Source organism: Stegodyphus dumicola, chromosome 8 (genome assembly GCF_044657685.1).
Source record: "Stegodyphus dumicola isolate Sdum_Otavi_A_Nest chromosome 8, ASM4465768v1".
In the NCBI taxonomy this organism is placed as follows: Eukaryota; Metazoa; Arthropoda; class Arachnida; order Araneae; family Eresidae; genus Stegodyphus; species Stegodyphus dumicola.
The window spans coordinates 73,707,284-73,729,002 of record NC_140775.1 but is presented as its reverse complement, the minus strand read 5'-3'; the positions used below and the strand labels follow the sequence as shown (position 1 = coordinate 73,729,002).

The 21,719-nt window shown below is 31.9% G+C and overlaps 1 protein-coding gene across 2 annotated transcripts in view; it reads left to right on the top strand.

Annotated features, from left to right (window-relative positions):
- Positions 1 to 21,719, top strand: part of Cap-H2 (Chromosome associated protein H2) — a 189,119-nt gene that overhangs the window by 54,858 nt on the left and 112,542 nt on the right. For both annotated transcript variants that reach the window (XM_085822004.1, XM_085822003.1), the window contains exons 5-8: positions 861 to 933; positions 4,873 to 5,051; positions 11,603 to 12,078; positions 17,695 to 17,864. In XM_085822004.1, the coding sequence (XP_085678130.1) occupies positions 861 to 933; positions 4,873 to 5,051; positions 11,603 to 12,078; positions 17,695 to 17,864 (898 nt within the window). The remainder of the gene's footprint in view (positions 1 to 860; positions 934 to 4,872; positions 5,052 to 11,602; positions 12,079 to 17,694; positions 17,865 to 21,719) is intronic.

Genomic DNA, 21,719 nt, shown 5'->3' with positions numbered 1-21,719 from the left:
CCATCAATAAAATTCCAAGTTCGATACTCAAGGACTCCATTCCGGATATGAATTCCTGGGATTATTTATAGGATTCCTTGCCAGTGTGGTTTAATTTACATTGGCCAAACTTAGAGAGCCTTAAAATTTCGTGTCAAGAAACATGAGGCATATGTTAGAAAAAAGGAAACACAGAAGACTTCTGTTGCTCAACATTGTTGGTCCGAAAATCACACTTTCAATTTTTCTGCTGCCAAATTTATTCAAAAAACATCTTCCATTGGAGAACTGGATTTTCTAGAGGCATTTCACATTCAAAAAAATCTTTCTATTCTAGTTAACAATCCTAATTCCAATCCATCTTTGCCTTCGGCCTTTACAGAAATTATGTTTTAGTTCTGGTTTCACCAACAGATGGTGCCACTAGCTTATTTTCTGTCCAGGCTTTCTTATCTTATCTGATCATTATATCCTATCTTGTTCATTTGCATTTTTGCAGCTGAGGATGGTGGTTCGGTAAAACCATCAAAACTAGTCCTGTGAAAATTTGAAAGTATAACACTGATTGTTGTTGTTTGACTTCTGAATTCGTATTTGTTCGGCATGTTATTGTGTCTTAATCTAAGGGATGGTTTCGGAAGTTGTGTTTCATACCATAAATTTATTTGCTTACAGCTTTTTTACAAGGGACAGTTTGAAGAATTGTGGAGGATGAGAAGTTATGAAAATTTTGTAGTATTTTTGTTCTTTTAAATGATCCTGAAAGAATAAAACAAAAATTGTGCTTTATTATTATACTAGAGGTAATTGCTTTACTAATTAAATCATAAATTTTGTATATTTCATTCATAATTCTTATGAAAATCTTATTACTCATTTAGAAAGGCTGAGCAACAAAATAGGAAAGAAACTGCGAAAGAAAAAGAAAGACAAAAAGAAGAAAAATTGAGTGATGTAATGTTTTCAAATCTTCTTTAAAATGTTAAAGCATTATGTAATCAATTTTAGTATTTAAGTATAATATTTTTCATTACTTTTTGTTAATTTTATGTGAGATTTACATATTATCTTGAGTATAAAATTAATTTGTAGAGAAAATTTCTCATAAAAATGCATGAGTTTTTTATTAATGTAATTTTTTGCAGCACGCATTTAAAGATCTGTGTATTTTATGTTGTCTTATTAGTGAAAAAAAATTTTTTTAGACAAAATTCTCATAAAGAAAATGGTAAAAGAAAATTCTCGTAAAAAAAATTAAAGAATTAAAATTTAGAAATAGTGAAAAATGTTGACTGTTAATAAGTTTTTTTTTTTTTTTTTTTTTTTTTTTTAAGACTGCTTTTTTGGAAGCAACATGTGCTTCAGATATACAATCAGATGAGTGATTGCAAGTATAGCTTAGTATAAGAAACATATCTTCGACAAGATCTTCTTTGATAAAGAACCGTAGATGCGATTTGATTTTCACCCAATCAAATTTATAATAATTTTATTTTAATTGTTAAGAACATTTTAATTAAAAAAAAAGAAATTGTTTCCACATTCAGGAAATTACTGGACAATCAATGTCAAAGAAAAGAGCAACATCTTTGATGCTTTAATGCGTGTGATGGTAAGCCAGTACTCAGTATCTGCCATTTGTCTTCTTTCTTGAAAAAGAAAGAAATCTGTCATGGGAACGTGAATATCATCAATATTTGTCCTAAGAAAGTTGTAAGCACTTTGTATCAGCATTTGAATGAACCACCTCTAACCCTTGAAAATGCTGGCATCTTCAACCACAGCCTAAATGGTTGTAACATATGTAATTTGCATACCATTCCTTCACAGAGATTTTCTGCCAATCAAATTTATGTTAATTTTATTTTCATTGTGTTTAAGAACATTTTGATTTAAGAAAAATTTTTCCCCCTCATCTTTCTCTAGTCTCTACATATAATAAAAGAAAGAGAGTGTGTGTGTATGTGTCTTTTGTTTGCGTTGCGCGTAAGCTAATAGACCCACATCTATGAATGGTACATAGATGTATCTAGACAACAGCCAGTGCACCTCAAAGCGATTTTTTCGAAATTCGAATTAGAATTTTTTTTAATTTTATGTTTTGTGATGAAATCACATCATTTTGAGACATAATGGGCTATAGGAAAGCGAGATTTTACTCTACACACTACATTTTCACATCGTCATGAAATGCAGGCACTTAGCTATTTTACGAACTTAAAATAAATTTCGTATTTCAATAAATCGATTAAATATGAATTTATTTAACAAAGTGAGCCTAACACCTTTTCAACTGGATTTTTTCTAAAAAAGTTTATTTTTAAAAATGTACAGTTTATTTTTCTTTGATTTTTGAACACGTTAAACTTTCATCCTTGCGGCTGCTTCTACAAAAAGAATTTTGGAAAAATGATAATATTTTGTATATTAAAAAAAGTTTTTAAATGAAGCTTCCGAGTACACTTCTCACATCTTTAAAAATGTGATTTTGTCAACAATTTTCCTTTCTTATTATTGTTGATAGATTTTTGATGAAATCGCATCATTTTGAATAGTTTCGTTCTTTTAGAAGTATGGGTTTGGCAACAATTTTTCATCCTATTTCTTATGTCACTGTTTTTAAGAGATTGGCATATTCCATTGCCATTATTTACATATATAATACATTTTTTTTAATAAAGTTGTACTGCAGATTAAAATTCTGCGCAGAATTTTTTGTTTTTTGAGTTTCTTTCATGTTATTTTTTGCTTATTTCACTGTTTGTAAGGTATTGAAAAGCTTTGCATGATGTTTTTTTCTTCAACGGAATGTTGGTTAATTTTTTATTAGGATAATTAATATTAGTATTAAGGGATATAGTTATTATATATTTATTATGATTAAGATGAAAATAATTTAATTTATTTGAAACATATTTTACTATCAAAGTTATAATTAGGAATTTGAAGCTTGAAATTGTGTTGTAATTAAAAATACCAGCATACCAAACGCTAAAATCGGGAGAATGCTTTTAAAGAAATCTTGAGAATTTTCTTAAATGTTAAATCTCTACATATAATAAAAGAAAAAGTATGTGTGCCTTTCGTTCGTAACTTCGCATAAGCTAATAGACCCAGTGCTGCAAAATTTGGTATATAGGTGCATCTAGACAAGAGCGTTTTTTTTTCATAATTAGAATCAGTTTTTTTTTACTTTATATTTTCAATTTTATCGCATCATTTTGAATAGTTTCATTCTTATTGAAATGTGGTTTTGGAAACAGTTTTACATTTAATTGTATACTGGACTGCTGAATGTTGAAAATAAGCACTGTTGCCACTTGGAAAAATGAGGGCGATAAGTCTATGCAGTTTTTAAATTTGATGTTTCTCTTGGATACTAAATGAATGTTTGTCGAGAGAGCGCAAAGCGAATGTGGTTAATTTATTTATTAGAATAATTAATATTTGTATTAAGGGATATTGCTTATTTCATCGTAATTTTGTTATGTGTAATATATTTTTTTTTTTTATGAAGTTGTTCTGCAGAGGAAAATTCTGTGCACTTTTTAAATTTAACTTTTGGTATTCCCTTCAGACATTTTCTGGTACATTTAAGAGCCAGACGAAGGCTTGCAGCGTAGCTGCTAGTTTTCTTCAGTAATAAGAAAAAAATCTTACATGTACACCACATGACTTCCTTGTACGGAATATTAAATTATATGCAATTTTTTGTAATATAATAATTCCTAAAGTTAATTTAAACTTTGTTGAATTTCATTAGAGATCTATTTCTTGTTGAATTAATTCATTTCCCGCTTCGCAATAAGCCAAAAATACATAAAAACATAAAAATACCTTTATTTAAAATATGAAACACCAAATACTGTTAAAACAATTAAAAAGCAAGTTTCTATGCAAAAACAAGCAATATAGCCAGCAGGCAAGAAGGCAGAATTTTCGGTGCACGAAACTGAAAGTTTACTTTTGATCCCATTTGACAAAAAGACACTGAAGTCGCAGAAACTGACTTAATTCACTATTCTGCTAAGCTTCAAATGTAAGTAAATATGACTGCTATGGTAAAAAAAATTAGGCTTAGCACACTTAAATATCTTTTTAATTGTTAATAATTCTACAACTATTGCTTGCAGATTAACTAAAGGCATAAAACTTAACTGAAAGATAATAATATAATTCACTCATTTTTTAAAGCAAGAAGTGCACAATTTACCAACATATAAGAATAAAAAAAAAGCTCAGTTCATGGAGCAGTGTAACAGAGTGCTATATGTATATTTACTGTTTTTTTAAAAAAGGTATGAAATTAGCCTGAAACTGTAGCTGAACATGTAATTCTTTATTGAAAAGTTTAATTTCATGTATTTTGCGTTAAAATCATAGCTTAATATTTGATTCCTTATTCTAAATTTTAATTTAATATATATAACATTTAAATCATTTTACAATTATTTTAGTCACTTAAATTATGCATTTGATTTTAAATTGCATTTGTCATATTTGAATCCTTTTGAAGTTACATTATCAAGTAGTTTGAAATTTTGAAAATTAATATCATAACTGCAATTATTGCAGTTATGATATTATTTGACATGATTCATGAAAGTATGTAAATCAAATTATCTTTTATTTTCTCATTTTCTTCGCAGTCAGCATTCAAAAGGTTTTTAAATTTTTCAAATAGTGGTAGATTTCACATATTGCTGCTTTTTATCAAAAATATAAATGTCATTTATAAAAAGAGTCTTGTTTTTCATAGAGAATGATATTAAGGTGCCTTAACTTTGTTATCTATTTTGATTATGTATACATTTATTTTTTATTCTTATTTGATTATATTCATTTTCTTATTTGATTTTGCTGTTATTATGAACATCACTTTTATTGTTGCAGCCATTTTTGAGTACTGAAATCAAACTTGGCAAGAATTTAAGTTGTTTAAAGAAAAAGAATTCCCCCAAAAATGCTGTGAATAAGCGACCCAATAAGAAGACACAGCTTATGAAAAGTGTGTTTGTACCTGTGTTGCTGTCAGCTTTGGAAGATGATGAGAAAGGGGATGTTATCTATGAGTAAGTTATATTCTTTAAAATGAAAACTTCGAGCTAATTTTTACATCCTATAATAAATTTTAGTCATTTATGAATTTTTTAAAATTTGGATAAGGATGACATTTACGTAGGTGGCTTACATACAAATTAGTAATACTAACTTGAGAATTCTCTGTGTGCAAGCAGTTGATTCCGTAATTAAATATCATTAAATTTTATAAAATGTACTGAGAAATATTGCTTAAAAGACACATGAGAGAAGTTCTAGGATTTTTATGGTATGAGAAAGTAAATGTATTATTTACATTACAGCTCAGTAAAAAAAAAAAAAAAGATAATATTGCAGTATTAGAAATAAGGAGTGTATGCAAAAAATATTTGCATTTCATTTGCAATGCTTCTAATTTATTTAAAATGTTGAAGAACTACAGACTGGTTGTATCATATCCATTGGTGGAACAGCAACATAATATTCTAGATCCAACCTAAAGCAAACACTTTGGCCAAAGCAGTCACATTTGGTATTAAAAAATGCAGTCTACTCTTGATTATCTGGGCTAATGCCAGGGTAGCAGGTTACAGATAATTGAAAAACACGAATAATGCAAACTATGAATTTTCATGCATATTCCGTGGGAACATTTAAATATTTTTCAAATTTCATTATCTATTTTTCGAAGTGCCATTTTATCATTTTATTCATATCCCCTTTAGTCTCCATAGTCAAATAGAATTTCAGCAGAAGTCATTGATGTGTCAGAACTAATGTAATAGTCAGCATCTTCTTCACTTGAATTTTTAGTATCGCTCTCTACCTCTTCTGTTCTTGTGACATAAACAATATCCACATCACTCAAGCATTGAAAGTCTTGTTCTATTAAATTGTCATGGGATCATTCCTCGATGTTTCCCTAGTTAACATTTTTGAAGGATTTTACATTTCGAGTTTTTTGGCATACAATTTTAATTATTGCCTTGACTTCTTTGCAATTAGGCAGTCTTAAATTTCTTTATTAGGAAAAATCTTTCTCCATGCTGAAATGTGCGAATTAATTTTTTACACACTTTCGCTCATAATGTTGAATGTGTTTGCGTGGCCACCATGCATGGATTATCCCCAAACTGGATAATTGAGTGCATAGTACTTTTAGGTATAAATTGTTATTATTGGAAAAACCTAATCCTAATATAAAAATTAATTTAATGAGACAAATAATGCGGTTTTACATCTTTCATTTCCCTTAATTTCAGGGATTCGTCTTGTAGAGTAGGGATACACAACCTGTGGCCCATGAGCGGTCAGCTTGTGGCCCGCCGAGAACTCTTCAAACATTTATTGCAATTTGACGCATCAGCTGTCTCTAGAAGGGGTTGCGAACAGAAAACATTTCATCCCTCCCCCCCCCTTCATTACCTGTTCTGCTCTCTCCTTTCGAAATGAGATTCGACATTGAGCCAAGTTCCCAGCATCAACCAAAGCAAGTTTCACTGCATGAGCCTGAAAACTGCTCCTAGCTTGTATTGAGCAAGGGGTCTGCTGTATGGCGTAGCACGAGTATGTTTGCATGCATGCACTAGTAAAAAGGGAGAGAAAAATATTTGCTCGAATCAGAAGTGCTGCATTCATTTGCTTTGCATTTCTGAACTTTGTGCTTTGTGACTATACATTGTTTTCCTGCTTATATGTTTGTTTTCTTTTCAAAAACATTAAGCAGTTTCTTGTTTTTAAATATTATTTTGAAAGAGAACGAATGTAGAGTTTTTGCCATTTCTGTTCCACGTGGTTTTGGTAGTTACTTGCCATGATAAATGGATTGAAAACAAAAAGAAAGGTAGCGAATGATAACAGGAAATTTTCGGAGGCCTGGACTTCAAAATACTTTTTTGAGGAGCAAGACAATACAGGACATGCTTGATATGTATTTTTTTCTGATAAATGTTTGCAAGGAGTATAATATTAAGTGACACTATGCCACGAAACACTCAACATTTTCAAAGCTTGAGGGAGAGGATCAAAATCATAAAATTGAAGCTCTTCGCTGTTCTCTCGTTGCACAAAGGAATGTATTTACAAAGGCATCTTCACAGTTAGTTAACTGTGTTGAAGTTAGTTTGAAAATCGCAGACTTAAATGCTAAAAGTGGCCGCTCATTTACTGATGGTGATTTTGAAAAGGAGTGTATATTGTGGGCATCCAAGAAAGTATGCTCTGAAGCCACGAAGAAATTTAAAAATATGAGTCTCAGCAGAATGATAATTTAAAGAAAAATTGAAAATTTATCTGATGATGTTAAGGAACAATTACAGATTGCTGCCGCCAAATTTAAGTTCTTTAGCAGCTGATCAATCAACAGATATCACTTCAACAGCTCAGCTACTTTTGTTTGTTAGAGGAATTTCTGAAAATTTTGAAGTAACTGTTGTAAGGAGTTCAGTGAAGGGATGAACAACTGAAGCAGATATCCTTCATATAAATTTGTGTTCTGCACATAATTTTGAAACTAACAAGCTTGTTAGTATCACTACTGATAAAGCTCCAGCCATGATTGGAATTCAGAATGGCATTGTGGGTCTACCGAAAAATCATTTGGATGATCGAAACAAAGATTTGTTTGGGTATTACTGTATCATACATCAAGAACAGCTGTGTGTGAAAGAAGTAGGATTTGGCCACTTAATGAAGGTAGTGAGCTTTCCGATCAATTTTATTCTCTCACATGTTTTAAATCACAGGCAATTTAAAGAAATCCTAGAGCACACAGATGCACCACATAATAGTCTCATATATTTTTCTGAAGTATGGTGGTTGAGTGATGTAGAGGTTTTAGAAAGGTTTGTTGATTTTATTGATGAAATAATACCATTCTTTGCAGAAAAAGGCAAGCAAACTGGGATGTTAAAAGAATCATCTTTCAAGTGTGATTTAGCATTTTTAGTTGATGTGACAGCCCATTTAATGACTAAACAAACGATTGATGGGAGAAAACCAATTCATCAATCAAATGTCCAATGCATTAAGTATTTGCTTTCAAACTAAAACTCCAGCTGTTCTCAAAGCAGCTTGACTGTCAAAATTGTGCCAATTTTTCTTACCTGAAGAAACTCAAGGAAAATTTTCCTGATGATAAACAACTGGATTATTCAGGTCAAATAAAGATACTGCTTACTTCATTTGAAAAGCGATTTACAGATTATGAGTTGCATAAGGTTCAATTTAAATTGTTTGGAGATCCATTTTCTGTTGTAGTCGAAAAAGCTTCAGGCGATGTTCAAATGGAACTTAATGATTTACAAACTTCTGACTTATGCAAATCCAGATTCCGTAATTTAGATATTCTTGACTTTTATAAAACTCTGCCGAATTTTTGCACTTAAAAAATAGTGCAAGCAGATGTGCTACCATGTGTTATAGTACTTATATATATGAACAATCATTTTCTCTTATGAATCTAAATAAGTCAAAATTATGAAATAAAATAACAGCTCAGCACTTGCAATCTATCTTAAGAATATCAACAACTAGCTTTTCAACCAAATATATCAAAAACTGTTGATGAAATTCAGTCTCAACCATCACACTAAAATATTTAACTATAGCTAACTCGTACACATGTTTGATAAAATATTTACATATTAAATTAGCCACTCAGATGGTATAGTAGTTAGGAAGTTTGACTGTGATACCGAAGGGCCCGGGTTCAAATCCAGGAGAAAGCATGGATGTAAAATTGTCTAAACCCTTCATAGGAGGTAACAATGACCGCCTATTATGTGTCTCACAATAAAATGGTCACCACTTCTGGCCTTAGGAGTGGCCAATGCTATTATAAGGAAGTGCCCGCCGTTTGGGGAGGGGATATTAAATTATCATGCACAAACACAAACTGTAATTTTTTTTCCAAGCTGAATTGGGTGTGTTGGCCCCAGTAGCACATGCTAGAAGAAAGGGAACTTCCCTCCCTCCTTGCTTACATACATATGTAATGGTCTCCAAATTAGTTTAAATTTGATATGGTACATGTCTGAATTGCAAATGAAGCAGCTTATTGCGTAGACACCCCTTCCTTTTATTTCCGCATACACTATTAGCCCTCAGCAAACAAGTAATTGAAAAGGTTGTGCAGTCTTGTTGTGTAGAATATTCTTAAAAGTACATGTAAATGACTATTGGTGATGCTTGTTTGTTAAACACTTGCGTTGATATTCATCATAAAAAAATTTTAATTCACTTATATAGGTTTATGCAAAATAGCCAGCATTTCTCAAGTAAAATTTTTAAATGGTTTGAATTTGCCCAAATAAAAATTACTATGAAATTTGTAGACTTCTTCATAACTGTACAGTTCTCTTAAATCATTATCACACTGCAGATCTATATATAATTCAAGTCGTCGCTCGTTTAATGTGCTGTAGGTTTCTGTTAAATTTAGTCTTATCATAATATCTGGCAATTTTCTGTATGTGATTTTTTACTCTTCTTACTTTACTCTTACCAAGTTTTTACTTTCTCACTAATGGATAAGGTGTGTTACAGCCTCTTATCAGCTTAAAAGTGCTGGCAGTATCACTACTCTTACACTTTGAACCCATTATTATATAAATAAGAAATTTCTGAGTAAAAAAAAAGTTGGTGAAAATGTCGCTAGTGATAATTAGGAGATTGTTAAAAGCCGAGCAGTATTTAATTGGACGAGAAAATCTTGTACGCTTAGTGAAGGAGAGAAGTTAGGTGCTTCAACACTGATAGTCTTGATCTCTGTTGACATTTTTATAGTTACTGGGAAGGAGATAAATGAATTAATAAAGGTTTGGTTCCGAGGAATCATCTGTAACCTGAGGCTCTGAAGTTGACTATTTTCTTCCCCCTATTTCATTAAATCTATTTGAAAAGTGTACCATGTGCATAATCTTATGATTATTACAGGGAATATTTTACTTATTATTTGTGTGACTGAATTTCATATTTGTCCATATGCTGTTTGTCACTTGGCATATATTTAGAAGCTCCAAAGGCCTTTTTTTCTCCATTGTATATTGCAGATATTGAAACAGCAGATACAGTGGTTCAACTGTAGCATATCAAGAGTATGAAATATGGTAAAAAGTCCAAGATTCGGAATCATTGGGACTTCTGCAATTGTGGAAGTGTAGTTAGATCTGCTTAGTTTAAATCTAGTTAAAAACAGTTGTGTATGAAGCAATGAAGCATTAGTGACCTTACAGGAATCAAAATTTGCCAAGGGAAAAAAAAAAAAGCTGTATTTATGTGTTTGTTTAATTAAATACTTCTTTCAGTGTTAGTTTAAGGTGTTTCATTTATGTACTAAAACCTTTCTCTTTTAATTTCATAAACAGACGTAATTTCTTTGCTCAGTTACAAATCCTGAAATTGCCATGTTGAGAATTCTTATTAAACTGTCAGTTGAAATCTTTTCATTCTCTACAAATTATTTATCACTTTCTTCACTATCAGTAGTGATATTAAAAGGCCAGGCAGCAGATTTTGTTGTCTATTAGTTGATTGTTGACTGGGATATTATTGTCGCAATGAAAAACTTTTCTTATATCCTTATTTATCATCACTTTCCCACATTTATTCCTAAATTTCATTTATTGGGAAACTTAATTTTTTGCTTGCGATATCTGAAAAACAGGTTTGATCAAGGGTGGAAAGTGTGATCATAGCCAACGTCAATCAGTGTATTGTTATTGGTCACAGCATCATTCGCTAGCTTGAGCTAGCTAGTGTTTGAAAGTGACATATAGGGATTTCAGTTAGTTGGGAGGAAAATTGCTTTTACAGTACACCTGTCTTTTTCTAGAGTATTATATTCTCCATTCCTAGGCTTTGTGTAAAAAAATTCTAGTCTAGATTTTGGATTTTAAGGTGTTTGTGAGAAACGTTTTGACAATTTGTAGGATATGGTACATTAAAGGCTTGTTTACCATGTTACTGATGATAAACATAATTTTTTTTATTATTTTTTTTATTTAGTTTTATTTTTATTTGAAAGCAAGTGATTTCTTCTAGTTTTACATTCTATGTGATATCATACAAATATAGTATCTTGCCATTAAATGTTGAAACAAGAAAAGAGAATAATCAGCTTATACTGTATTTTTATGAAATGAGCATAGTCAGAATATCTATAACCTTTGTACATTAAAGCTACTACTTTCACAACATTTTTTCTCTCTTTTATAATAGTATTGTTTTAGTCACATCAGCTTACATAAATGCTATTTCAAAAAAGCAATGCTGATTGCATTTGCTTTCAAAATTGTTATTTCTTGCTATGCAAAATCAATATTTATTTAACTATAATGCTTCATGGTAGGCTTGATCAAAGTGTGCAAGATGGTTATGTAATATTTCTTGGCTTTTAAGTTTCCAGATTTGACCACTTGTACTTTCTTTCTTCGGAGAGTCATTAAATAAATTTATTTTATAGTTTGAATTGAAGTTTAAATAGTAGTTTATAGGCTTACTAAATGCTGCTTTTACTTTTAAATCTCAGGTTTGCAACTGCTTTTTCCAGATTTGTAAATCACTTTTTTATTTTCCTCCCTAGTACAAGAGGAGAAATTGTGGGACATAAGGGAGATTTTATATTAAATAGATGCACATTAACTTCTTCTGGTTGGTTGTTGCTGCCTACTATGAACAGAGACCTGATACCTTCTGACCCTACTGCAGCTGATTATATTGAGGAAGAATCAGAAAAGGAAGATTATTGTGATACTGATGATGTGATGCCTACAGACAGTGGAGATCCTTCACCTTCCCTTGACGAAGGTCTTGGAACAGACCCTAAGAGTGTTTCTTCAAATTCCCAAAATGTATCACCTGATGGTTGCTCTGTTTCAGCTTCCAATGATGAAGGTGTTGGAACAATTGGCAGCCCTCAGTCTTCAGCAGTTTCCAATTCTCAGAACAGGGATTCAGACCTCACACCATGTGATCAGCCTTTGGCTTCATCTGCAGGACAAAATGATACAAATCCAGGCCTTACACCTTCTGATCAACCTCAAACTGAAGAACAAGAAGGTATGAACATTTATGTAGATTAATACTACTGTATCATAAATGTAGTTTTTAATATTACTTGGCCCCAGATGTGCATTATGTTTATTAATGTTTATATTCAGATCATATTAAAATATGTAATATGTCTCTTGTAATAAAATATTGTATTCTGTTTCAGTAATTCTGCAGTTTATGTTAAAAAGATTAATTCTCTAGGAACATGTAGTAAAACTTAAGTGGTGAGTTGAACATTAAAATCACGAGCAAAGATCTGATAGCTTCATATAAGCAAATTCAAAAGCATATTGAAGGTAGTCAATATAGGGCAATAAAAGTTGCATCTTTCTAAAGTCACATTAGAAAGATGCAGGCTGTTTTACTGAGCTAGAGCAGTAAATCAGCTTGCATAACTGTTACTGTGAATGTCAGTAAATAATCATGATGTAACTAGTGAAAACAGCAATGATAGCTTATACGGAATGTTTCAGTACAGTGTGTACGAACTTCTCAGGACCATGTTGCTCAAAAGATGGTTCGGAATCATATTGTTATGCAAATTTACAAACACTGTATCATGTGTTTGCACAGGACTTGAAAAATGAAACAGCAGCATGTTAGTGATAAAATGTAGTCTATTAGTAACAACAGTACCATTACAAAGTGCATATAAGTCACAGAAGGTGTTTGAAGCGGCATCCACAAGATGTAATACCTACCTGATGCCACTGGTGCATAGAATGATGAATAGTCTAAATCAAGGATGTCAAACTCGCGGGCCGCATGCAGCCCACAACAAATATTTTTGCGGCCCGGCCAATATATCGGCAAATAATAATATATAATAATAAAATAACATATCGACGAAGAAAAAAATGAAATGTTTACTGCTAAGTCATTAACGATAATTTATTCAGTGTTGTTAGATTACTCACAGCAAGCTGACACACACACTACTTAAATTACAAATGCGTGTGAGTAGCTTGCGTTCAGCTACCTTCGGCTTTTGGGAGACACGTGCACTCAGAACTTGTATGCATCCCCCGATAGCCGAATATGGCCGAACTCATGGTCTCAGTTTTCCAATCATAGTTTTGTACGATATATTGGTGCATGCATGTGCATGCACTTTGCTTTATTATTAATTATTACTTAATTCATATTGTTACGGATTTCATAGTTATTTATTTATTTAATTTTTTTTATTTAGAATTGTAATTAGATTTGCTTCATGTTGCCTTAGCAACGCAGACGATTTTTGAAAAGACAGCTGCGTTGGAAGGTTAAAAATATAACAGCGCGTACATTTAATACCTAATAAATAAATATCTCGTAATTGCTGTTGCCATCCACAAATCCAGATATTTATAGATGTTTCCAGTATATTCGAGAAATTAATTATAAAGCTTATAAAAGCCGAGAACAAACAACTCATCTCAGTAGTAGCTGTAGTTCTAGCGAACTGTTTGTTTACTTAATGTTGTGATTGATTTGTAGCAATTTCGCCGTGAGATAGAATTAGTTTCTGTTTTGAATTGATTTTTGCTAAACGTTTGACATTTTGTGATATTGTTAGAATATTTTTGAATAAATATTTCAGCATTTTGATTTATCTCGTGTGGAAAGAATAAATTTTTGTTAACTTTTTAACGTTAACCGTGTTTATTCCAGCCCTTTGTATTCAGTATGTCTATATCAAAACAAGTGGTAGTAAAATTAAACGAAAAATCGCTGACGAACATAGAATATTCCAAGTAAAATGGGAATTAGAATATTTTTGCTGTGAAATAAAAGATAAAATAATCTGCTTGATATGTAATAATACTGTTAATGTACCAAAGTTATATAATATTAAACGTCATTACGGACAGCACAAATCGAAATATAGCAATTACGAAGGATTAATGAGAGAAGAAAAGTTGAAAGAGCTCAAGTTAGGAGTTAAAAAGCAACAGTCCATGTTTATTAAAGTATTGCAAGAAAGTGAAGCGGCGGTACATGCAAGCTACGTCTTGTCCGAGTTGATAGCTAAACATTTGAAGCCTTTTACTGACGGTGATTTCATCAAGGAATGCCTAATGAAAGCTGGAGAAATTGTTTGTCCTGGAAATGTGAAGGCTTTTCAATCAATTTCATTGTCTCGAAATACAGTTGCGTAAAGAGTTACTGATTTAGCTGCGAATTTAAGTGATCAGATCAAAGCAAAATCATCTAGTTTCGAAAGTTTCTCCATTGCCTGTGAGGAGAGCACGGACATTAGTGGCAAAGCTCAATTAGCAGTGTTTCTTCGTTCTTGTGACAAGAATTTTAACATTTTTGAGGAATTACTGGAACTAATACCGATGCCTGGTACTACCACAGGAGAAGATATATTTACTTGTGTTTTTGGACTTCTGCAGAAATACAATCTACCTTTGGCAAAATTAAATTCTGTAGCTAAAGATGGTGCTCCATCAATGACCGGGAAAAACAAGAGCTTCGTAGCATTACTAAGAAAAAAAAATTCGTGAAATTCACGGTTCAAACATTCATCATATGCATTGTATTATACATCAAGAAGTTCTATGCATGAAAGTAATAAATATGGAGAATGTTTTGTCATATATAAAAAAAGTTATAAATTTTATGAGATCTCGAGGTTTAAATCAGCGTCAATTCACTGCTTTCTTAAGTGAGTTAGATAGTGAATATTCGGGTTTGTCCTACTATACCGAGGTACGTGGGTTATCTTGCTCCAAGATTCTCAAACAATTCTGGGATTTTAAAGAAGAAATATGTCAGTTTTTAAAAACGAAAAATCAAGACATAAGTTTGTTTTACAATCCAATATGGATACAAGATTTATTTTTCTTGGTTGATATAACCAAACACTTAACCGATTAAAATTTATCATTACAAGGAAAAGATCATATCATTACAAACATGTTTGACATAATTAAAGCATTCAAATGTCAACTAGTTCTTTGGGGAAAACAACTTAAAAATGAAGATTTGACGCACTTCCCGATGTGCAGCATGAACAAATCAAGTTTAGATGATACTTGTTCGTATCAAAAATACGCAGAAAAAATTGCAAATTTAACAACTGAATTTGAAATGAGGTTTAATGATTTTAGTTCCCTCGAAGACAAAATTTTTTTTGTTTTCTTCGATTTTCTCAATAAATATTGACTCGGTACTCAGCCATATGCAAATGGAGGTGATCAAGATTCAATGCAACTCAAATTTGAAAGCAAAATTCATTGAAGTGGGCGCGCCTGAATTTTACAAATATTTACCAGCCAGGTTTGAAAATACTCGAAAATTCGCATATGAAATTATTTCCATGTTTGGTAGCACTTATCGGTGCGAACAGTTATTTTCAGTCATGAAAGGTAATAAGTCTCCTATTAGAAACCGTATTAATGATGCTCACCTTGGGTCAGCATTGAAAGTTATCACTGCAAACAAAATTTCTCTCGAAATAGGAAAGATAATAGCAGAGAAGAGATGTCAAGTATCAGGACATAAACATTAAATTTTTCTTGTTCTTTTCTATATAAATATATATATATGTTTATTATTGTATTATTCGAAATAAATCTACGTTTCTGTGATTTTTTTTTTTTTTTTTTTTTTTTTTTTTTTTTTTTTTTTGCGGCCCGCCTAAAAAGTTAAACCTTGTTTGTTTGGCTCAAGTGTACCTATGAGTTTGGCATCCCTGGTCTAAATAATTGCAGATGCACCTTGACTGTAATAGCCATGGAGATGGTTATGAGAAGATCCTTTATACCAGCACTCGGCAACCGGTAGTGGTCCGTGAAAACGTTTTGATAATCCACAGAATTGGGACATTTATATTTTTATGAAGATTCAGTTTAAAAAATGACAAGTAACAAAACCTATTATGGAATATGGATTATACTTTAAAAAAAAAATTTTTTTTTAGCTACTACTTTTAGCGAAATTCTTTCTGAATTTAGCGACCTTTTAGCTACTTTTGCATGTGTATCTAACAATATTTGAAAGTGAGAGTTGACAGCCATGGATATGCTGCTGTTATTAATAATAGCACAAACTGGAATTCTCTCTCCTTTTGAATTACAAACATATGCTATTGTAGTCATTAATAACACAGTTTTTCTCTGTGTCAATAGGCAACTTGGTGGATTCCTATGAGAACCATCCACATTCTTGTTTATAATTCCATCTATGGAGGTTTCTGTTTTTGCTTTGTCTATCTGTTAATCAATGGCGCCATTGCTGAGTAAGCAATGATTATTATGTTTACTATAATTAAAAATTGGCCGCATAACACTTTCAGTTTATTGATATTGCTCTGTGTTTGTCGGTTTGTTCTTGCTTTTCATGAAGTTCCTTTTCGGTGATATGAAAATGTAAAGCTTTCTGTACAAGAAGGTAAGATTTTTGTACTTTTCATATAATTTTTCAATGTGAACGAAATATGTGTATGAGTGAGATGTTAATAGTGTTTTCATTGTTACTCAATATCAGGGCGTAGCCTGAATTTTCATAAAACATTTAATATTGTTTTTGCGTATTAATGTGTTGTTTTAAAGGTCTGATCGAAGGGTTTTTTAATTCATATTACTGGTCTGCCAAATATAAAATTATATATGTAGTGGTCCGGAAAGTTCTATGGGTTGATGACCGCTGCTGTGTACCGAACTCAGCGATGTCATACACCAGAACTTGCAGGTGACCCCCCAAAAAAGTGATCGAGACTGGATGAAACCTGCTGATTATACAAGTTAATGTATAAGTATTCCACATTCAGGAATCCTCCTTACTGTAAAATGGTGCTTAACTACTGATATTCAGACTGTCTTCTGCATGATGGGCAGACCTGTCTCCAGCATGTTTGGCACCCTAGATGATCAATACAACAAGTGCTTATGGTAAATTAAACATATTAATAATTTGAAATAAATTATATTTTTTAGTTTTGATTTAAAAAATGTCTTAGACATCATCACCTTTCAAAAATCAATATCCTAGGTGGCTCTCTCTGTTATTTTTGCTTAGAGCATAATTTCCTAAATATCATCAGCCTTCATTCATCATTTTCAATGCATGGCAGGTCTCTGAAAGGAATCTGTCTTACTAACTGCTGATGTGACTGTGCAATATCTAGTGTTTGGAAGCACGGTTCCTTATGTACTGTTCCTGGCACACATGCACAGTGTCTTGCCTGTTATAATCTGTAGCTCCGTATGTGAGATGGATGGCTTCTAATTCTGCATTTGTACAATTAGCTTCTGTAAGCAGTTTACAAATGATATTTTGCAGTTCCAGATTTATACAACACAGTACAGTTCATACAACTCTGATTTTATCAATTCATAGTTATTTCATTTGTGAACTTAATAATATGTTTTATAAACTTCATGAGTATAGCCCCAATTTTGTTGCCATTGTTTGTGAAGATATTAGAAGTGAAACAATGTTAAAAAAAATATTACTAAGAAGCCTTAAATGCAAATTTTTTAGTATTGTTTAAGAAGAAACCTGTGCAAGCCAAAATAATCTGAATTACTGCTAATCTTTTGTCGATAGTTCAGTTTTTGTTTCATTTTATACATTTCAATCATAATTAATTGACTTGTTCAGTAGTAAAATGTATGTTTTCTTCTTACTTAGGAAATACTAACCCTCTGGCAAAACCAACGTCTGAAGGCATAGAAAATGTTCCAGTACTCGATATTGGTGTTGATGATGATGATGATGATGATGATGATGATGATCGTCATCCCATCCGGCGATCCATTCGCCAGGCTCTTAAAGTATGTCAACTGGAACAAGAGATAAATGTAAGATATCACTATGATAGACTGCATTGCTATTACCTTTTCTTCTGATGTAGTGTCAGCTATAAAAAAATTATATTTTTAATCCTAGAATGGTAACAATACAGGAAATTAATGTGTACTAATGTAAAAGTATGTACTACACAACTGGCTTTTATGTGGTAGAATTATTGTCAAAATAACTTATGTATTTTTTATAACGCAGGATGTGTTGTACCAAATGCTGGTGTAAGCTGCTGCATTATACTTATGTTTTGGTATATTATAAATGCAGAAGGTCTTTACACATTTTTAGAATGATTTCAGGGCCGTGTAAAATGTAAAGAGAATTTTTTTTATTATTATTTATTTTTTGTTCGATCTGATAACTTTCTAGTTTTTTTCTGGAGTTACTTTTCTTTCACTTACTATAGTCTGCATTGTGATTTTTATAATTGAAAAGTTTCTTTTTCCCCCTATCTTCTTATTTTTAATATCCTATTGTAAGAGAATCCTGCAACAACCAACTTTCCCTCAGGGTTCGTAGCGGTCCTTACAAGTGCTTATAAGTCTTTATATTTGAAAATAAAATATAAAGGCACTTATAGGTGCTTACGTTTTCTTTAAAGCACTTATTTTTTTGTTTTTAGTCTTTATTTTTTGCTTTTAGTGCTTTTTTTAATGAATGCGCATTTCCCCTCCGTACCAAAGCCGAAACTAAATAAACAACTTTTCTTCCTTATATGGAACGTCAGATGGTGAATCATACTCCCGGAAATAGCTTTTCTCCCCTTTCTCTGCATTAACGTAACCTATGGTACGCCATGGACCTTATAAAAAATAGACTAACCCAAACGGGTTTTCTCCCTCGTCCTGAGGCGTTGCCGGCTGTCACCTTGATCATATCTGGAGGAGTAGGGATGACTTGCTGAAATTTAACATTGGTTGCCTATTGCAGCGTGTATAATTGTCGAGAAGAATCTGGTTGTAGCTCCTCATTTCACAAATTAGAATTTCTAATTTTTATTTTTGAAACTGAGATTGATTTAAAAAAATTTAGCATATTTATCAAGCATAATTAGCGTTCCAAATAATTATAGAGCTATTGCATGCTTTCAGGGCAGTATATTTTTTTAGCTTTTCCTATGCTGTAAGGAAATTTGTAACTACTTCTTTTAGAAGATACTATTTTTAATCTGAACTAATAGAAAATTTCAAACAAGCAATTTTTATGCTTTTTATTGGTGTAAATAAGTAAACAATACCAAAATATATAAAAACTAATTTTTGAAAGTTTTGTTTAAAATTGTAAATTGTGCAACTTTTTTAAAATTATAGATGAGTATTATAGCACAATTTCTGTAAAGGAATTTTATTTCAATTATATTTCATAATACATCATAGTGATAAACACTTTTGACTCCTTAAAAATTTTTATACATTTAATTCTAATATTAAAATTGTATTTAACCGTAATAATTAATTTTGCTTGTATTTTATAATGATTATTTTTGTTGTATCATAAATTATAATACGACGTTTAGCTTAAGAGAGCTTCTCCTGACGCATGCACCATTCGCGTTTATCCGCGCGGTGATGATGACGTAACTGTTTATTACGTATGTATGTATATGTATACCATTCTTACTTCTTCACCATTTTTTTCCTCTGCTGTATGCAACTATGTTTAAGTTAATTTCTGTCATTAAAAATGTTCATTGATATTACAATCTATTTAGGCTCATTTATTTCTTCAATGGTTATGGGCCCAGGAACGTTTCAACTGTGCCTAATTAGCAAAATACTTATTTTAAAATAAACATTTTGAAGTTTTCGAGCATTGAACTCTTAAGCCTAATTCAGTGCAAGAACTGTTACGTCTAATCAACGGTAAGAACTGATCAGCGTTCAGTTAAGCCTATTTTTATAGCTCTCAATCTTGTTTTTTTTGGCTGTGAGAGACTGTATTACATTATGTCGCATTTGACTACTATAGAAAAGCTCGGAAAAGATTATTTTGACAGTTGGAAATTACAAATAGAAGCAGTATTGATTAAAAACGACCATTGGGATTATGTAACCGGTAAAGTGCTAAAACCTGCTGAAGGAACCGAAGACGAAAAGAAATGGCTCCAAGCTGATCAAAAAGCTCGCGCAGATATAATTCTTGCAATTAATCCTAGTGAACTGTGTCATATAAAGCATTGTGTGACATCAAATGCTGTGTGAAATAAACTCAAAGCCGTATATGAATCGAAAGGACCTGCTAAGAAGGCTACTTTATTAAAACAGCTTTTATTTAGAAAAATGTCGGAAAGCGAAACGATATCTGAACATTTGAGTAATTTCTTCGAACTAGTTGATAAGCTTAAACAAATGGAAATTGACATAGCTGATGATTTATTATCGATTCTTCTGCTCTATAGTATTCCAGAAAATTTTGAAAATTTTAGACGCGCCATCGAATCAAGAGATCAGTTACCTAGTCTCGAATCTTTGAAAATCAAAATGTTAGAAGAATGGAAAGCAAGAAAAGGGAAATTGTCTCAAGATTCACAAAATGCATACTATACTGATTATAAAAGAAGAAATCAAGAACAGAAGAAAAATGAAAAATGGAAGGTAAATTCAAACAAAAATTTTCCAGCTGAAAGAAATTTTCGAAACTTGAAGTGTAATTACTGTTCAAAAATTGGGCACAAGGCATCTGAATGCAGAAAGAAAATAGCTGATAGAAAATATGCGCAATCAAATAAGGGAAATCAAGGTTCTATAATGGCTTCTAATTATGAAGAGCAGATTAGTTTAGCTGTAAACAATGCTTATCAGAAGACCTCCTCATGGTGCTTAAATAGTGGCTGTACATCTCACATGTGCAATGACAGAAGGTTATTTTCAGAATTTCACCCTCGAACGAATTCAACCATAAAGTTAGCAGTTGACAAAACAGCAAAAATTACAGGAATTGGAACTGTCCTTACAACAGTACCTAACGGAAATAAGACAATTAAACTTACGCTCAAGAATGTGTTATGTGTTCCGGAATTAAAATGTAATTTGCTGTCAACATCTAAAGCTACTGCAAATAATCGTTCAGTGATTTTTACAGAACGACATACTAGAATAATAGAACCAAATGGATCTATACTAGTGCAGGCTATTCGTAATGGTGATCTTTATTATATACATCCAAGCGCTGAAACAGCTGCAATAGCACAAGTAAGTGATTTTGTAAAGTGGCATCTTAAATTAGGTCATTTAAATGAGTCTGATTTGAAAAGACTTAAGTCTGATAACATGGTTAGAAATTTAAATTTTAATAACACTGAATCTCTAAAAGACTGCAAAGTCTTTAACCAAGGTAAACAAACTGTGCAATCTTTTCAAAAAGAATCAAAATTTCAAAGTGATGAATTACTGAATTTGATTCACTCAGATTTGTGTGGACCTATGAGAGTCCCATCCCATGCTGGTTTGCGTTATTTTGTTACCTTCATAGACGACAAATTGCGTTATGTCGAAGTCAGTTTTCTTAAAACTAAAGATGAAATGAAAAATGCATTCATTAAATACAAAGCTGCGGTCGAAAATCGTCTAGGAAAGAAAATAAAAATCCTTCGGACTGATAACGGTCTCGAATATCGTGGAGAAGAATTTAATGAATATATTCAAGAATGCGGGATTAAACGAGAATTCTCTGCACCAATGACTCCTCAACAGAATTCGAGAGCTGAACGCATGAACCGCACTTTAACTGAAATGGCCAGATGTTTGTTACTACAAAGTAATCTTCCCCAATCCTTTTGGGCTGAAGCCTTGAACTGTGCTGTTTATATTCGTAATCGTTGCCCGAATCGAAGCCTGGGAGTAAACAAAACA